Source organism: Capra hircus, chromosome 23, assembly GCF_001704415.2.
Source record: "Capra hircus breed San Clemente chromosome 23, ASM170441v1, whole genome shotgun sequence".
Taxonomy (NCBI): domain Eukaryota; kingdom Metazoa; phylum Chordata; class Mammalia; order Artiodactyla; family Bovidae; genus Capra; species Capra hircus.
This window is the reverse complement of record NC_030830.1, coordinates 43,592,473-43,612,862: the sequence shown is the minus strand read 5'-3', so window position 1 is coordinate 43,612,862 and position 20,390 is coordinate 43,592,473. Positions and strand designations below refer to the sequence as shown.

At 39.7% G+C, this 20,390-nt stretch overlaps 1 protein-coding gene across 1 annotated transcript in view; it reads right to left on the bottom strand.

The window, feature by feature from the left end:
• The window catches only part of GFRAL (GDNF family receptor alpha like), an 81,634-nt gene that overhangs the window by 40,073 nt on the left and 21,171 nt on the right, over positions 1-20,390 (bottom strand). Inside the window, exons 5-6 of the mRNA XM_018038662.1 lie at positions 20,034-20,364; positions 13,854-14,104 (exon numbers count right to left, since the gene is read on the bottom strand). Of these exons, the coding sequence (XP_017894151.1) occupies positions 13,854-14,104; positions 20,034-20,364 (582 nt within the window). The remainder of the gene's footprint in view (positions 1-13,853; positions 14,105-20,033; positions 20,365-20,390) is intronic.

Here is a 20,390-nt window from a genome sequence, read left to right as displayed (position 1 = left end):
AATGAAGATCACGGCATCTGGTCCCATCACTTCATGGTAAATATACGGCGAAACAGTGGAAACAGTGGCAGACTCTACTTTTGGGGGGCTCCAAAATCATTGCAGATGGTGACTGCAGACATAAAGTTAAAAGATGGTCACTCTTTGGAAGGAAAGTTATGACCAACTTAGACAGCATATTAAAAAGCAGAGTCATTACTTTGCCAACAAAGGTCTGTCTAGTCAAAGCTATGGTTTTTCCAGTGGTCATGTATGATGTGAGAGCTGGACTATAAAGAAAACTGAGCACCAAATAATTGATGCTTTTGAACCATGGTGTTGTAGAAGACTCTTGAGTGTCCCTTGGACTGCAAGGAGATCCAACTAGTCCATCCTAAAGGAAATCAGTCCTGAATATTCATTGAAAGGACTGATGTTGAAGCTGAAACTCCAATACTTTGGCCACCTGATGTGAAGAACTGACTCATTTGAAAAGACTCTGATGCTGGGAAAGATTGAAGGTTAGAGGAGAAGGGGATGACAGAGGATGAGATGGGTGGATGGCATCACTGACTCAATGGACATGAGTTGGAGTAAATTCTGGGTATTGGTGATGGACAGGGAAGCCTGGCATGCTGCAGTCCATGGAGTCATAAAGAGTTGGACATGACTGAACAACTGAACTAAACTAAATCCCACCTCAGAACTACTGAATCAGAAATTCTGGGATGGCGACCCAATGATTTGTGTTTAGATACCTGGTAAATGATTCTCTTGCAATGAAAGTTTAAGAACTACTATGCTAAACCACTGTCTCAAGAAAAATTTTTAAAAATGATAAGGACATCTGCTTGGACTTTTCATGATGCAGTGATGCTACTGATTCCTGGATTGACACAAAGCACCAGGCTGATTCAGTTCAGTTCAGTCACTCAGCCATGTCCGACTTTGTGACTCCATGGACTGTAACACTCCACGCCTCCCTGTTATCACGAACTCCCAGAGTTCACTCAAACTCATGTCCATTGAGTCAGTGATGCCATCCAGCCATCTCATCCTCTGTTGTCCCCCTTCTCCTCTTGCCTTCAATCTTTACCAGCATCAGGGTCTTTTCCAGGCTGATTAGGTTGGTCTATTTCTCAGCTGCAGAGAGGTTACAGGATACGTAAGCTATATGATGCACATTAAATTGGACTTTTTCCCTTCAAGGTCCATAGGAGATTGTGTCCAAGCCACTTACAGTGTGGTCTATGGACCAGCAGCATTAGCATCACCTGGGAGGTTATTAGAAAAGCCAGTCCCAAGCTTTCACCCCAAACTACTGAATCAGAATCTGCATTTAAACCAGAAACTATGTGATTCTTATACACGTTAAAGTTTGAAATCAAATGTTCAAATTCATCATCTGCCCTATAGTCATTCAAAAATACACTTAAGAAGTATCATATTGAGAAAATATGATACCTTAGATCTTCCAGAAATTTTTGTTTCCCACACTATCTGTGTAACATCATAATGATGATGTAAAATTTATCAATTTTTGTGATTTTCTAAATTCCTCAAACTCTATAGTAAGAGTTAATATTTACTGAATTATACTATTTTGGATAGTTCTTTATATGAATTGACTGATATGATATTTGCACCAGCATTCTAGGTTAACATTGATTTTCATTTCACTGACAGGAACTTGAGGCCAAAGAGCATAACTTGTTCACAGTTACGTATCCTGTAAATGATGGAGAAATTATTCAAATCTAGCATGCTGGTGGGTGCTATATTGCCTCTCTAAGGCCAGGCTCTAGAGTAAGGTCTATTAACACTTCCAAACGTGTCATCTAATTATTAAAGGCATTGTTGCTGATCCTGGTTTTTAACCAAAAGCATCAAGGTTAAGACTAAGGAAGGGGAAGATAAAAGGAGCCTTGTTTATATTTTAGATTTGAAAGTCAATAAAGTTTTAATACATTGATTTATCCCTGAGGCCCAAAGAAATGTCCGGAATTCTAAGCAGCTTAAAATCCTAAAAGTTAAGAGTTTACCATGGATCTGAATTCACATGAGTGACGACTAAAGTCATTCTAAGAAATAGTTTATCTGTTTTAATTATTCTCTGTGTTGCTAACACCTGTACCTGTTCTCTAAAGCATTTGCGAATAATTGGAAAAAAAAAAGACTATAGGAATAATTTTTTAAGAGGAAAAATATACATTTATAAGTGATACACTTACCCATTTATAAGTGAGTGTCTATGAATTGGATGGGCCTCAAATTCACCATGGAGCCATTTTCATCCAGAAAATACAGAATCCTAGACTATTTACAGACTGTGTTATAAATATGAATACAGAGCAGCAAAATTATGTTGAATGTTCCTTGGAAAACCAAGAGATTTTTTTTTTTCAGCACCTGGATTGAATTTGAAGGAAACTGGACTTGAATTAGAGTTTTGTGTAGGAACCAAGAAAAAGTCAGTGGTTTTGGCTAGATGAAGTGATTTATTTAAAGCCAAAACTTAACATAAAGCTCCTGGAACACCAACCTATTTGAATTGACTATAAGAGAAGGTAGTGCGTGTGTGTGTTGTGTTTGTATGCACACGCATGAAAAAATGAGAGACATTTTTTCAATGCAAAATTGTTTTATTTATAGTCTATAACCTGACTTTCTCAGCCAGCCAGTGATCAGATGATTGCAAAAATTAAAACACAAATCTTAAAAAGTAAGTTTGAGCCTCTATTAATCCACTTTGCACAATTTTTAAATTATTTTGCCAATGCAGTATTGTAAAGCAAAATAAAGTAAAAATTAAAATTAAAAAAATATGTAAAATGTTTTTCAGTTTACAAAAAATATATAAAACTATGTCACCTCTATACCTAAATGGATATGTTTAAAGGACTTTCTATAAAAATGTTCATTAATAGTATGTTATTTTTAGATGGAGATCTTCAGATGAAATGTTGTAATGCAAGATGAAACACAGTCAAGTAAATAATCTATCCACTGAACAGAAACAAATAAGATGGATGAGATAGTCTTACTAGCAATGTTTATATCTAAGATGAAGCTTCAATAGACTGATGGGTGAGAAGTTAAGCTATAGAAATACCTACTAATAAGAAGGCCTCTTTTTTCCTAGTTTTTCAAAAGATTATACATATATTTAAGAGTTTTTATATTAATATTTCACAAAAGCCAGGTAGTTTTGCAAATCTATTGGGGACAATCTTTCATCCTTGTTACAACAGACAGGGCTACCGGTATCCAATAGTTTGTTAAGGGGATAACACCTATTTAAGAGCAAAAATGTGTTAGAATCAGTTGCCTATTTCAACGTTGACACTACCCAAGGATCAACTGTAACATAGTTTCCTACTCTTCAGATTTTTTGAAAGTAAAATTGTAAAGAGGAAAACCACTGGAGAATATAAGAGTCTGAAATGTTTTTTAAACTGGGCAGTAGCAGCCCAGTCTTGTGAATTTCCTGATTCTTCTGCTCAAATATTTGAACTGAAAATTCCAGCTTAAGGGGAAACACAAATGAGTGCGGTTTTTAATAGGAAAGTTATGTTGTGAAGGAAGTTCTAATAAGGGGGGAAGCAATGAGATTCCAAAGACAGTGCCACCACAGAGACAGACATTGGTTCAGCCAGCCAGCCAGCCATCCTTCCACTCACCCTTTATTGAGCAGCCAATGTGTACCAAACATGTTTTCAGGCACTGTGGCGAAGCTGGCACCTTAAGAGCTGCATGGCGTTATTCTTGCCTTTCCGAACACAGAAGTTTCTCATTCTCTGAGAGGTGTGAGCTAAAAGAGGTTCTGGAATCTCTGGCCAGTGACTGGGGTTTTTCGCACATGTGAATTAGAGCAGTGGTTCCCAAACTTGGTTGAAAATCAGAACCACCTGGGTGATTTTTTTATACAGATGTCTGAGCTCCACCTCAGGCCTATTGAATTAGAATAATTGAGGTTAGAGCCAAATACTTATATTTTTAATGAACCCCTAGATATTTCTGAAGGAGGAACAGGTTTTGAGAGCCAAGAATTTTGTGTCCATCTTCTCACTACTTTGCGGTTCTCTTCATGGTCATCAGGTTCTTCATTAATAATGGAAAGACTGTTCCTAACAGAGTTAGGGAACTGGCTGTCTTTAGTGAAACATTAGTATAGAAACTTCTAAACATGAGCGTGTGTGTGTGTGTGTGTGTGTGTGTGTGTGTGTGTGTGTGTGTGTGTGTGTGCGTGTTAAGTCGCTTCAATCATGTCCATTTCTTTGGGACCCTATGGACTGTAGCCCACCAGGCTCCTCTGTCCAGGGGACTCTCCAGGGAAGAACACTGGGGTGGGTTTTCATGCCCTCCTCCGGGGATCTTCCAGACTCAGGGATCGAACCCACATCTCTTCTGTCTCCTGCACTGGCAGGAAGGTTCTTTACCACTAGTGCCACCTGGGAAGCCCAAACACGAGTATAGTTTTTGTAAAACATCAAAAAGAAACCACAAAGTCCAGTCCTGAATATAATGCCAAAATCAATGGTATACAAAGGCATAGCAATTAAAACGCACAGAACATTTCCTGTGCAACAGGCATTTTATACACTTAATCCCACTCATGCTCTCTGGATGCCTATGGCATCTCTTGCAAGCCCTAGCAGAGGTTGAGCACAGATCTCTCAGATTCTGGAGCAAGGCTATGCCATATGCAGGAGGAGCCCATTTGCCATTTGAAATATAGCTCCTAACATGCTGCTGGGTATTAAGAGATTGAGTCATTAGTTCCAAGAAAGGTTGAGTTCAGAATATAATTGCTAATTAAATGAACAGCTGCCACACCGCAGACCAACCTAGAGGTGACTGAGAGACCAGCGGTGAGTGGGTATTCTCCCTACGGCCAAGCATGGGCAATGCTCCTAATCACCCACTTTGCAGAGACAGATGTGGATAGAAGTCAAGACTGATGGGCAGTGATAGACTGCTTGATCAGAGACATGGGAAGAGCATCCTTGGGAAACTGTAGACAAGCAAATGAGTGGAAGAGGCTTATGGAAGGACCAAAGTGGCCAGATCTTTCCAGTTCAGGTTAATGCCTAGAAGAAAGTACCCACCATGGAATAGATCCTCAGCAAACAGGTCAACTGGTGACCTGCCCAGAGGAGGCCGACCATGTCCTCTTCAGCCACCCAATGCCTGTGCACTGAACATGTGTTGGCAGAGATGACAGCCACTCACAGACCATATATATTGGACTTTCTCTCTCTCAGGCAGGCCCATCAAAGTTTTGACAATACTGTATGCGAAAATGCCAGCAATAAAACAGATCGGCTTGGCAGGTGGGTGGCGGGTTGATGACTGCACCTAGTAAGAGGCAGAAATGCATTCCTGCTGGAATTTTTACCTGCTCTGGGCATGGTTTACCTTTGCTCCTTATCATCAAAATATTTCCTCCAGTTCCTAGTCTGTCTTTGTGCAGAAGCAACCTGATGGTTCTTCCCCTTGGACCTGGCCTTGTACATCTCCTTTCTTCCCCAGTGCTTTTCTGCCCCTGCAGCATGAGGTGGACATTGAGGTCCGCTTAGCATTTATAAATTCATTGTTTACCATTTCCAGGGAATCAAGATTTACAGGGCCACCCCTGAGAAGTGGGAGACAGAATTAAAGGATAAATATCTTTCCTTTTCTTCTGCTGTGAAGACAGCACAGTAAGTCCTCTGTGCATGAATGAGCTCCATTCTGGGAGTGTGGTTGTTAGCCCAATTTTTTGCTAAGTCCAACAAAGTTAGCCTAGGTACCCAACTAACACAATTGGTTATATATCACTGCTTTTATGCTTGCTTCCAGATACCCTGGGCTTGAAATACAGATAATGTACTACTGTCCTCTATAGAGTAAAGGATGCATGCACATAACAATGTGTGTGACGTGTGAGCTAATTTACCTGATTGGACTTTGGGGCACAAGTTCCCATCTTTGACAGTTTGCAACTTGAAGGTTTGTATGTAGGGGACATACCGTACTGAGATGTATTTCTCAAAACACCTTGGAAGGACCAGAAAGGAACAGGACAAATTGAAAGAGTTGGAGGAACTTTATGAATTGGTTACTTTTGACTGCATTGCCGAGTTTTACAATAAACATATGCGCACAGGCAGAAACTTGCTGGGTTTTAAGCAGAGATCAGAGATTAAAATAAGGACCTTACAACATGGACGTTGACTGTCTTAGGTCCCAAGGAGTAAGAGATGTGACTGAACAAGTTTCTCCAGTCATAAAAGGCCCAGTATTTCTGAGTCAAACAAATTGAGTCAGCTATGCAGCAAAAATCAGATTAAGGGGATTACATTTTCACTCAAGTCCATTGTTTAGATTAGCTTAAATCACTGCATTAGAGAGTGAGGAAGCAAGGTGATAGACAGACTTGGGAACTAATTCAAGAGAACACTTTTCTATTGTGGATACTGGCACATGGAACTGGCAGAAAGCAAATAGATTGGAAACCAAACACATTTTTAAGAGATTATGTTGCCAAGGAAGCCACTAGTTCACCTGCAAAGAATCTGTGGCTGTTAAACCTGAAAACAATTCACAGTCTCTCAAACCTTGTGACCAGAATATGTTCCAGGAGAGCTCCTGTTCCCTAAGGAGGCAATCTTCCCCACAGCCATCTTCAGATTTTGCCAGGGAGGATGGTGGACAAGGAAGAAGCTTCCAGAGGCAAGATGGGAGCCACAGTGTGGTCCTTTGAATGGGAGTTTTTATTGAGGTTATGCTTTCTCCGTATATAGTGTGTGTGTGTCTGTGTGTGTGTGTGTGTGTGTGTCTGTGCGTGTGCGCGCGTGCATCTATGTGTGTGTGATTTGTGTTGGGGGGATGGTAGTGAGTAACTACTCTTTCTGATTCTCGGGTCCCATCTACTCCTACAACGTCTGGATTGCACATCACCCGAGGTCCTGCTCTCTGAGTGACTGGCTGTGGCTAGGTGAATGTTTGGGGAATGCTGGGTCAGTTCCCTTGGATAAAAGGTAAGTGTGTTCTCTGTGGAGACAGAAGAGTGAAATAGACATTGGGTGAGTTGTTGACAGAGGCTTACTTGTCAACTGACAGGCACAGGTGCCTTATCTTCCGACTCAAAGCTGTGCCACGGTTTCCCAGCCCTCTTAGAGACAGCCGTGGCCACGTGGCTGGAGCACGGTCGACAGGATTCCGCTGGCGGCAATGCACGCACTTCCACCACCAAACCATCGAATGCCCCTCTGTGCCGGTGTGGGCTTCAGCTTTCCGGCTCACCCTGCTTTCCAGCTGAGTGGAGAAGGCTTTGAAGTCCATTCTGACACAGAAAAGCATGTTCAGAAGAGGCTGGTCCTCTAAAAGTAGGCTACTATACAGCCTTTAAAAAAAGAATAAAGCTATCATATGTGTTCATTCAGTTCAGTCTCTCAGTCGTGTCCGACTCTTTGTGACCCCGTGAACCGCAGCACCCCCGTCCATCACCAACTCCCGGAGTTTACTCAGACTCACGTCCATCGAGTCAGTGATGCCATCCAGCCATCTCATCCTCTGTCGTCCCCTTCTCCTCCTGCCTTATGTGTAACATTTGCAAATGGGTCTATCATATATTTTTAAATTAGAAAGGAAACTGTCAATCAGGATGTATAGTTTGATTTCATTAAAAATATATATGTATGTGTGTCAGGGACAGCGAGGCATCAATTTAAGTGTCTACAAAAGGTTCAAGGTATGTGTGTATGTACACACATATTATAACATTACAAACAAAAAAACGCTGGGAAAAAATGCTAAACAAACTTGCAAACGTCGGATCTCTCCAGAGAATGGGATTTGGGGAAGAATTTAGCTTATCTTACTTTCTATATTCTTGAAATTTTGTTAAGCTTGTCTCTCAATTATGATGCTTTCCATTCCGTACTCAGATATTTGTCAAACAAGCATGACACATGGACAGCTTTTCCCAGCTGTCTTTTCTGGTCTACTCAATTCTTCCCACTTCAGATAAAGAGAATGGAGCCAGAGGGCTTTGGAAACCAGCTACAAAGGAAAGCACCTATTAAATCTATTAATAGGATTTAATCGATAAGGTAGTCTCTTTTCTGTATTTAGTTTTTAAAAAATAATCCTCTAGAAAAAGGAAGCTGAGCCTTCTGGGATAGAATGGGGCTATTTTCAAATCTCTTTTAAAGACTGGTCTATAGTTGGCATAAAAAGACAACTTTGCACCAGGGAATAAGAGAATATTCCTGACAGCATGCCGGAGAAGGCGATGGCACCCCACTCCAGTACTCTTGCCTGGAGAATCCAAGGGACGGAGGAGCCTGGTAGGCTGCAGTCCATGGGGTCGCTAAGAGTCGGATATGACTGAGTGACTTCACTTTCACTTTTCACTTTCATGCATTGGATAAGGAAATGGCAACCCACTCCAGTGTTCTTGCCTGGAGAATCCCAGGTACTGCGGAGCCTGGTGGGCTGCTGTCTATGGGGTCGCACAGAGTCGGACGCGGCTGCAGTGACTTAGCAGCTGACAGCACGCAGTATACACACGTATGTGTGGACTGATATGTCCACACATGGACATGGCCAGATGGTCAATTCCAAAATCAGACAGATTATATTCTTTGCAGCTGAAGATGGAGAAGCTGTAAAGGGTCATCAAAAACAAGACTGGGAGCTGACTGTGGCTCAGATCATTAACTCCTTATGGCCAAGTTCAGATTTAAACTGAAGAAAGTAGGGAAAACCACTAGACAATTCAGGTATGACCTAAATCAAATGCCATATGATTATACAGTAGAGGTGACAGATAGATTCAAGGGATTAGATCTGATAGAGTCCCTGAGGAACTGTGGATGGAGATTCATGACATTGTACAGGAGACAGTGATCAAGACCATCCCCAAGAAAAAGAAATGCCAAAAGGCAAAATGGTTGTCTGAGGAGGCCTTACAAATAGCTGAGAAAAGAAGAGAAGCTAGAAGAAAGGGAGAAAAGGAAAGATATAGCCATCTGAATGCAGAGTTCCAAAGAATAGCAAGGAGAGATAAGAAAGCTTCCTTCAGTGATCAGTGCAAAGAAATAGAGGAAAACAATAGAATGGGAAAGACTAGAGATATCTTCAAGGAAATTAGAGATACCAAGGGAACATTTCATGCAAACATGGGCTCAATAAAGGACAGAAATGGTATGGAACTAACAGAAGCAGAAGATGTTAAGAAGAGGTGGCAAGAATACACAGAAGAACTATACAAAAAAGATCTTCATGACCCAGATAACCATGATGGTGTGATCACCCGCCTAGAGCCAGACATCCTGAAATGCGAAGTCAAGTGGGCTTAGGAAGCATCACTATAAACAAAGCTAGTAGAGGTGATGGAATTCCAGTAGAGCTATTTCAAATCCTGAAAGATGATGCTGTGAAAGTGCTGCACTGAATATGCCAGCAAATTTGTAAAACTCAGCAGTGGCCACAGGACTGGAAAAGGTCAGTTTTCGTTCCAATCCCCCCCAAAAATAATGCCAAAGAATGTTCAGACTACCATAAAATTGCACTCAACTCACATGCTAGCAAAGTAATGCTCAAAATTCTCCAAACCAGGCTTCAATAGTACATGAACCATGAATTCCAGATGTCCAAGCTGGATTTAGAAAAGGCAGATGAAGCAGAGATCAAATTGCCAACATCTGTTGGATCATTGAAAAAGCAAGAGAGTTCCAGAAAAACATCTACTGGCCTGCAAGGAGATCAAACCAGTCCATCCTAAAGGAAATCAGTCCTGAATATTCGATGGAAGGACTGATGCTGAAACTGAAACTCCTATACTTTGGCCACCTGATGTGAAGAGCTGACTCACTGGAAAAAACCCTGATGCTGGGAAAGATTGAAGGCGGGAGTTGAAGGGGATGAGAGGGTTTGATGGTTGGTGGCATCACTGACTCAGTGGACATGAGTTTGAGTAAACTCTGCGAGTTGGTGATAGACAGGGAGATCTGGTTGCTGCAGTCCATGGGGTTGCAAAGAGTTAGACATGAAGGAGCAACTGAACTGAATATACATACAGAAAATTTTACAGATCATAAGCTCTTGTGGTAGGCTGACGCTATCTTTCACCTGTCAGGTTGGTACTACTTACATTCACTACTTCACATACTTTTGGAACAACAGGGAAGCCTGGCGTGCATGCAGTCCATGGGGTTGCAAATGATCAGACACGACTGAGTGACTGAACTGACCTGAGCTGTGGACATTATTTTTCCAGTAACAGGAAGAAATCAGTGATCTCTTAATTCTTTTCATTTTTGCTGGCCTCTCTGTCTTAACTAATTTCTCTTTCTTCCATTTCTCTCTTCCCTCTCTCAGCTCTAACTGCCACAATTTATTCTGGGCTGCCAGATGCCAGAGGGGTGTAAGTCTGTAGATGCAGAAGTTTGCAAGGAAGTGCAAGTTGGTGGCTGTTGTAACCAGTGTCAGCAGGAGGCTCATTGCCCAAATGTGGTCCTGCAGGCAGGCACTGAGGTGAGCTCTTTAGCAACTTCTCAGAGCTCAGATTTGAGACCAGAAAGTGGAGGTTCTGCCTCAGAGGGCTATGGAGCAGCCTGAATGAACACAAGCTCTAATTGTCCTCATGGTTTTACCTGCAGGACAGCACTATGGGATGGAGTCAACCAGCCAGCATTAGGGTCCCACGTCCACCGCAACCTGTGATGGAAGTCCAGCACCCATCTCACCCCTCAGTTTCCTTCATCTCCCAAGTGAAAATGCAAAAATAATAGTGTCTAGTTCATGGGATAATTAAAGCTCGGAGAGAAATGTGACCCCAAATAAGCACTGATTCTAGCAACTGTCTCATTTTTTGTAATCATTATAAGATTCTGACTTGGATACATTGATGTAGGTGACTTCTGCATTAATTTGCTTCAAGCAAATGCTTTTCAAACTTTTGAGAGCAACACATTAGCGAGTCATGAAGTCAATTTAGTAGATAACCAGCATTGAAAAAAAATGGAATAGAATAATAATTTTGAAAAAACAGAAGACACTGCACATAAAAATCTAAAATGCATTGCTCACTGTGCTCTGAGGCCAAGTGAATTTGAAACATGACTTTAAGCCAAACAAATATAATAAATGGAGAATTTTTCCCAACTATCCTCTCTGTTCTATTCATTCTGCTCCTTTCAGATAAAGAACACAGAACGCAAGGGTTTTGGAAACCAGCTGTAATAAGAGCAGCTTTTATTTTAAACATTGATAAAATGTCTGAACTAATGTTTATGCTTTTGTTTCTTTAATTTTATAATGGAATATAGTTGATTAACAATGATGTGTTACTCGCAAGTGTATTTTGGTAATGCATGAGCCTGCTGGGCTGCTGTAGAAACTCAGAGGCAGTGGTTAGAAAGAGTTCATTCAAAAATCTCCATGTGCTACCACTTCCCAGGTATATGGGGCAAAGGATGGAGGCTTGTTAGGACTAACCAGGCCAAGGGTTCCATTTGTGTTTTTGTCTGAAACTTTTCCTATAGTTTAAGTACCCAGAACTATGACAGATGGCCAGAGGGCCTTTATGGTTCCTTTACTTCTATAAACCTGTCATTTAAAATTCTGACTTTAAGTAATGCTTGAAGAGAAAACCTCATCATGTTTAGTCTTCCGAAGTGAGTGAAGAAATGTGAAATCATTTTGAATTCTCATGTTTGTAAAACATTATAGAGTTTGTCAACGTTTATGGATTTCTGTGTCTATTTCCACTGTCTCTTCATGAATATATTCAGTGTATGTATATATAGCTTTGTATGGGTAGCCAAATACAATGAAAGCAAAACATAACACTAATTAAAAACACATGGAAAAACCAGGCTTGGGGGCAGAATTAAGTTGCTTGAACTGGTAGTTGAAATTTATGCCCAAGGAACTGGTTTATCACTAACTTGTAGGATATACATTTTTTTTCCCCTGGTATCATTTCATATGGAGAAACCACTTATAAATAATCATGATAGTGTAATTGTATATGTTGCTGATGGTTTAGGTTATTTTATTTGGTATTTCCTTTGGTAATATTAGGAGCCATTCATTATAAATACCTTTAGTTCCAACAGAATTAGCCACCTAATATTAATCAGAGAAAAAGATTATTTAGAAAATATGACTCAACATACATCATGGGGTAATTTTCCTCTTTGCATCATGATTTCGATTGAAATATATCTGTAGTGCTAATTATAGAAATTGTAGGAATCCCACAGAGAGCTTTGTTGGAATCAAAACCATACATTCTGAGTTGTATGTCTATTAGCTAATGCATAGCAGATCACCATTTTGATTATATTGGCTAATGTGTTTCTGTGTAGTATCTTTAAAGAAAGATAGAAAAGAATAAAATATCTGTATCTGTTTGTAGTTAGATAAGTACTCTTGCCTGGGAAATCCCATGGACAGAGGATCCTGGTAGGCTACAGTCCATAGGGTAGCGAAGAGTCGGACACGACTGAGTGACTTCACTTTCACTTTTCACTTTCATGCACTGGAGAAGGAAATGGCAACTCAGTGTTCTTGCCTGGAGAATCCCAGGGACAGATAAGCCTGGTGGGCTGCCGTCTATGGGGTCGCACAGAGTTGGACACGACTAACATGACTTAGCAGCAGCAGCAGCAGCATAGACATATATAAAGATATATGCAGATCTGTATCTATACAAATTTGCATAAATATCATGATAGTTTCATTGTATATGGTCTTTTTTGCAATGGTAAACGTCTATTATTCGCTCCTGAAGTTTTGGTACTTGTGGGTTTGGAGATTACAGTGATCTAGGGGCTGAGAAGGTTTTGGGATTCGAATATAGTTGCATGGGTTAAGCCTGAAGGTGGATGATGGAGAGGTCCTGAATTAGCGTGTGATCACATTGTTAGATTTCTTCCTAGGAGACTCATAGCCAAATTCCTTTCAACCACTTGTTCCCTCTGAGACCCTAGACAAATTATTGAAATTCCTAAATCTGAATGGAGTAAATAATAACTTTAGAAAATGTGTTTCCCATCCCTCATTACAGGTAGATTAGCACACATATTAAAGACCAAGGGAAGGTAACTAAGTCCAAGGGTAAATATGTTTCACTTAGATTGGGACAGCCATACAGTAGATTGCTAACTATCCCTGGTGAATCCAACTTTGAATATAAACATACTCATACACACCTTTTTCACAAAAACTGTGAACTCAATCATGTGACTTGCTTTGTCCAAAGAGGCGTTAGAAAATATAGCAGAAGCAGACACTTGGTAAGTACTTGTTTACTGGGGATTAACTGCTAGGGATGTTGCTATGATCATGAAAGATGCAGGGTTTACTGCTGCAGAGGTCATGTGAAGGAGAACCCAGCCAACTGTGCTTGCTAACCACAACCTGAACAGATCAGCCTTGGTCTCACCACCAGATGACTGTGGCCACCCAAGCAATACCAACAGAAGAACCACCCAACTGAGCAAAGCCCAATGAGAAGAATTGTGATCAAATTATTATTTCAAGTTTTGGGTTGGTTTGTTATCTGTAATAGATACCTGATACATTCAGTTATCTGGTAGGATAAATGTTTTAGGCTGTTGTTATTGAAACCAATAAATGATACCTAGGAGTGAACAATCATACAAATTAAAAATGTGCGTCACTTGCAGATAAATGAGTTAAAACAGCATATGCACATAGCATGATCAGGAAACATTTAAAAACTGAATAGCAAACGTAGCATTGTCTTTGTGAATAGATTTTCCATGTTAGATTATTACTTCGTGGTGTATATAGAAAATCAATATATGTTACATTGCCTTCTCCATATGTTGCATATATATGTATATAAAACTTACTGAAACATGATTTTCTGTGGAGCATATGCTGGAAAATCTCACACAAGGATTCTTCACTTTGGGTAATGGTCCTGCAGGTGCACTGCACTTGAAGGACCGTCCCAAGGGTACCAATGTAAGCTGCTTTGCAGTCATCACTTCCAGAGCAAGTGAGGTCTTGCTTGCTTAAGGTACCAATGCATGTCTCATCCTCATGGCACTTTCTCATCACGTGCCGCCAGCACTTTGCCTGGAATGTTCTATAGCGCCTCCTGGAAAGAAATGGAATGAGTCTCTAAATATCATTAATTCTCACTAACACGTAGTGATATCTCACCTGACAAAGAAAGAAAGTGAAGTAGCTCAGTCGTGTCCAACTCTTTGCGACTCCATGGACCACAGCCTACCAGGCTCGTCCATGCGTGGGATTCTCCAGGCAAGAGTACTGGAGTGGGGTGCCATCTTCTCTAGGGGATCTTCCCAACCCAGGGATCCTGCATTGCAGGCAGACGCTTTACCCTCTGAACCACCTGACACAAAACAAAATGCCTTCTGGATGCTTCTAAACATAGCTGGAAACTAAGTTTGTATATTCAAACATCCTAATAGAGAGTGGAAGAAAAATTAAAGAAATCTTGTGAATTATTTTCCTTTCATGATGAAAGACAGAGGCTAAGTTTAGGAACCCCTTGATGACTCTTCCTTCCTTACTAATTTTATTTCAGTGGGTGATGATTTGCAGTATGAACTATTTGGGAGATTTATTAGCAATAATTTTTGAAGCAGAATATGGTTTTGAGACTATATTTGACTGTTACCTCCCACCAAGTGATCTCAGAAAAGACTCCTGACTTTTCATGAGAGTTCTCCCATAGGATTGGAAGTCCTGTGCTCTTTCTCAATATTTCTAAGCAGATAATTAGAATTAACATTAATGCTCTGGGGTTCTCTGGCAGCATGAGCTAATTTAAAGCAAAACATGAGTTTATTTGATGTCTGAGATAATCTGCTAGAACCACATCCATTCATAACTTTTCTGACTACATATTTCATTCCTGTTGAATAGAAGTCTGGATAATGTACAATAATTTCATATTTGGAACTTTCACAGTAAGAAGATATCTACTCAGTGGAACCAAGGATATTAATCTTTGTCTTTAACATTTATCACTTATAATTATTTTTCCTTTTCTTGAATAAATCACTGCAAAATATACATGCAAAGCCTCTGAGTATATGTCATTTGTCCTGACTTTACTTGCTTTCATGATGTTCAGTTCGGTTGCTCAGTCATGTCTGACTCTTTGCGACCCCATGAATTGCAGCACTCCAGGCCTCCCTGTCCATCACCAACGCCCAGAGTTCACTCAGACTCATGTCCATCGAGTCAGTGATGCCACCCAGCCATCTCATCCTCTGTCGTCCCCTTCTCCTCCTGCCCCCAATCCCTCCCAGCATCACAGTCTTTTCCAATGAGTCAGCTCTTCGCATCAGGTGGCCAAAGTATTGGAGTTTCAGCTTTAGCATCAGTCCTTCCAAAGAACACCCAGGACTGATCTCCTTTAGAATGGACTGGTTGGATCTCCTTGCAGTCCAAGAGACTCTCGAGTCTTCTCCAACACCAGAGTTGAAAAGCATCAATTCTTTGGCACTCAGCTTTCTTCACAGTCCAACTCTCACATCCGCACATGACCACTGGATGCTACTCTGCTTAAATCCATAAATCGCATCATTTTCAATAATCTTGTATTTTAAGTGGTCTTAAAGGAATCAGCTTTTAAATACAATGGTAAAAATTATAATATTTACATTTATATTTAAGAAAATATTGTAAATATTTGAGCATATAATTCTGAATCCAGAAGAACAAGTATGTTCCTTTAATGCAATTAAGAATTGTATATAAAATTCCATCTAAATGCAAGCACTGGCAGTATTAATTGTCATTTATGAGGTTGACAGGTGCCATTTATTCTTTCTTAAATGTATGTTTTATAAAGTTTGTTACATGATTTATGTCTTCATAAAAGTTATTTCATTCAAAAAAATTTTGAAATTTTAAAAAACTAACTGAAGGATATTTAATTAAAAATAATATATAATAAAAGCTCTTTGGTATACTCATTACCTAAATCATTTAAAAATAAATATGATAAATTTTTTATATTATAGGAATTGTCCTTTATGTTTGAAATGCTTTGATGTATAACTGTTTCATTATCCTTATTTTCTAGATAGTCTTCAGTTTCTTATTCTGGTTTTTTATTTGAAACATTAACCATCTAAGGGAGTAATTTTTAAAATAGAGTAGATCATTTTGTTTTAGTTTTGCTGTAAATTTCTGGTTACATTGTAAACCTTAAGAGACTGTGGTCTGTGTGATTTCTGCATATAGAATGTATTACATTTACTTCTGTGACCTAATATATAGTCAAACTTTGTGAATATTCTCTGGCACTTAAACATGTTTATGGTGAAGTTTTGTTTCTAAAAACGTAGGTAACATTTCTTCTAAGCAAACATTTTTTTCACTACTTTCTGGAGCTTATATATATGACAAAACAATTTCCTATAAATCCCTAAACACTTATAATTGACAAAATATAATCTCACTTTCCAGTGTATATATCTGTATTGAGCCAAATTAGTTGAAAAAAAAATAGTCTTTATATCACCTTCTTCGGCCTTTTCAAATAGAGGAGTTTTAAGACCTGTCACAATTTGAGGAGTCTTGTACAGGGGACATAATTTGTATTTTAAAACCTAACTGTTCTGCTTTGCTCCAGATATAAGCACTTCTGCAGGAAAGATATATGATAAAGTCTTAACACTCTCACTGAAAAAGTTGTTTTTCATTGGGAGTTTTTTTTTTTCCATCTGAATTACATTAACGATAATTTAATAAAAATACTGGAAATCTCCCTAAGGCAAAATCTGCTTGAGCAAATGACAGAATTTGTCTTTTCATCTTGACAACTAATATTGTGTAATATTTCCATCTCCTCTATCAAGTATTCATTAAGAGACTATTTGCACATGGTGGGAAGAAATAGAAGACACACAGTCCTTAATCCCTGAATTAGTATGTAAAAGATGGAAATTACATAAGGAGAGACATGTATCTGTACATTAAAACATTATACACATTAAGTACCAGATACTTTAAAATGGAGGGAAATTAGGTGACATTTTAAAAATTAATTTATCTAATTAGAGGCTAATTACTTTACAATATTGTAGTGGTTTTTGCCATACATTGACATGAATCAGCCAGGGGTGTACATGTGTCCATCATGTTCTAGACTCTGCACTATGCACTTCGGAGAGGTCATGAAATCCAGGATTCCTTGTGGAGGAAAAGTATCAACTCTGTACCAGTTCATCTGAGAAAGTGTTGATGCTAAGGTGAGGCGCGTGCAAGAGTGTATGTTTCAGAAATCATCACAGAGCTTCTCAAAGGTCTATAGCAGCAGACTCTGTCACTTGCATTAAAATATTTTATTTTATAGGGAAGCTCAGTTATGTCATGCTGAGAAAATTGAGTACAAGTCACTCCAAGTTAATAAGGTAGAATGCCCAGTACCTTGGCCCTGGAATCAGGTAAAGCTGGGTACCCACCATGGAGACATCTGTCATTTTTACATGGATTACTTAAAGAAAAAAGTGTTCCCTGGATGGTCAAAATGTTATTTGGTTTCACGTTAGTGTAGGTAAATGTATGATAGACAGTAATATTCTATGAGAATATTAGTGTAAGCAAACATTTTTACCAATTTCCTTGATTGTATGTGATACCATTATTTTATTACAACTAAAATCACTTTTTGGCAATTAAGTTACTGTTTTCATTAAATGCTTTTTAATTTTTTATTTATTTTCTGTCATTGAGCTTAAGACTAATTCCACACACATTAGGGGAATTAAAAGGTGCAAAAAGTCTGCATCTTTGAATCAGTGAAATACAATAGTTCACTTAATAAGAATTTTTGAGCTGTAAATGAGTTTGAAAAACGTAAACTGCATTATAAAAATAGTTTTTGCTATTACTTTTAGTATCATCTCAAGAGAAATAAGTCATAAACTGAAACTAACTGATAAACATTTATAGGACAAGATCCTCAAACAAAACTTTCTTAAGAATTTTGGCATTCGCTATGATAAGTTGAAGGAAAAAAAAAAACTCAAGCATTCTGCTGAGATCTTCACCCTTTCTCTCATAGAATGTGCATTATAAGGAAGTAGTTGTCTTTTTTGACAAATATTGCAAGACCTGGAGCCACTGTGCAAGCTGGGGTGACTGACAATGAAGGTGTGAGGAGAGTTAAAGCTGAAGGAAAGCGCTTTACCAAGAACCAGCCCTTTAGGAAATGATGTCGTTAAATCTCATTTTCCAGTGGTTCAGGCAGGTGACAAAAGTGGCAAATCTCTCCTTGAGCTATCACACTGAGCCCCTCCTCCACACTAAATGTTTACTTTGATCTTTAAGTGAATTTACTACATATGGATTTTTATTCATTTAAAGACAATTAAACAATACTGTCCTTGATAGAAAGTACCAGGCAAGCAAACTAAATTATCCTGGGCTGATTATCCTAGGAAGCAGAAGATTCATCCCATAATTATACAACTGAACGCTGGTTTTTAAAGAAAGCTCCTTTAACGTGGTAACACCAATGTTACAGATAGTTTTGATTTTATTCTTTCCTCCATCTTCTTACTCATTTCCAAAAAGGCCCATTTCACTGTGGCTTTCTTACCACACCTAAGATCAATTTGCCTTGAATTTTTAAGGAAAGGTGTTTATCGAAGACCACAGTGAGGAAAAGAGAAAGTCAGGGTGTTGGATTCAATTTATGATTCCCAGGAGGAGTTACCTGCAAAGGTAAAGTCTAAATTTCACTAGCAGCCGGAGTGGAAATTTTAATAAGTTGAGCAGATCATTCACACCTCTGCTCAAAATCCCTCAGCATCGCTCTGCGTTCTTGGAGTAAATCCTATCTCCTGTTCCTCTCCGCCTTGTACACTCTCTCCTCCTTGCACAAGAGCCCGCCATGTACATATCTGCCCTGGCACTGGCTCATGCTTTTGTTTGGGATCTCTTCTTTCAGAAACCCACTGAGAGAAACTCGTGTTCTTGCTTCTTCAACTCCCATAAAATGCCTCTCCCGGGGCCATCCCACTGACACTGCAATTCTTTTATTTTTTCCACCTTTCACATTCCCCTTCATTGCACACGCATGTGTGTGTGCTTGTGAATCTCCAGAGTACTCATCATCAAACAATATAGGAATGTTAGTCACTCAGTCGTGTCCAACTCTTTGCGACCCCATGAATTGCCCACCAGGCTCCTCTGTCCATGGAATTCTCCAGGCAAGAATACTGAGTGGGCAGCCATTCCCTTCTCCGGAGCATCTCCCTGACCCAAGGATTGAACCCAGATCTCCTGAATTGCAGGCACATTCTTTACCATCTTAGGCACCAGGGAAGCCCATTTACAACCGTGAATAATACACACTTTCCCTATTTATTTTCTATCTACACCCTCTGAAAACATTCCACAGGGCAAGCATTGTTATATCTTGTAACCAGATGCGTAAAATAGTACTAGATGACTGGTAATTGCTTTTTGAATAAACAAGTAAATGACTAACATTACTGCCCTGAGAATCCAGGGTGAGAGGTTGGGAAGAGGGGAAGGGGTACATTCCTGACACCACGGAACATGTGTGCGAGGGAATCTGAACTCTAGCCCCTTCCTCATCTCCATCCCAAAACAAAAAGATTTATTGTGAAGTTTGAAGAGTCACTTCATCAGAATCCTGAGAGGTTATCAGCCTTGTATAATCATACCCCCCAAAGCCAATAATCAAACTGACACAATAATAAAACTGACTGCCAGGTCTATTAAGCAATTCATGAGTCTCACTTGTATCTGTAATTTTATTAATAATGCTATTTCATGATTACCCAAGTCTGACAATGATTTTTTTTTTAAATTTCCAAAACATATTATGCATTTGAGTCTCCAAAAGAATACTACACAGGTCCCAGAGATTCAAAACTATGAATTGTCTGGCTTTGTTTACATCACGTTGGATGATGGTGGGAACTCTAGCTAATGGAATGAGATCGAGTGTTGGGACTGAAGTGTAACAAATAAGGTGCCAAATCAGCAAGCAGGGTACGCATGTTTTTACTCACCTGCATAATTCATCATCTTGGCAGCTGTGAATTACATCGAGGCAGGTGGGGGTTGGAACTCTGTTCACTGCACATGGCCTGCTGTGGAGTGCTTCTCTGGACTGTTGACAAGGCTCATCAGCAGGAGCACAGTCACAGAAAGCCAACATCTGGGCAATGTTAAACGGCATATTTTGATAGAAGAAGCGGATGGCTGCTTGGCAGTGTTTCACATCACACAGCTCTCCATCCGCTGAGCAAGCTTTCAGGTAAAGGGCCAGCTGGGCATTGCAGAGTGCATCCCCAACGCAAACCTCTGCCACTTCCAGGCAGGACTGGACCCCTCTGCTTCCTAGAAGGAAGGGTACGTCCAGGTTG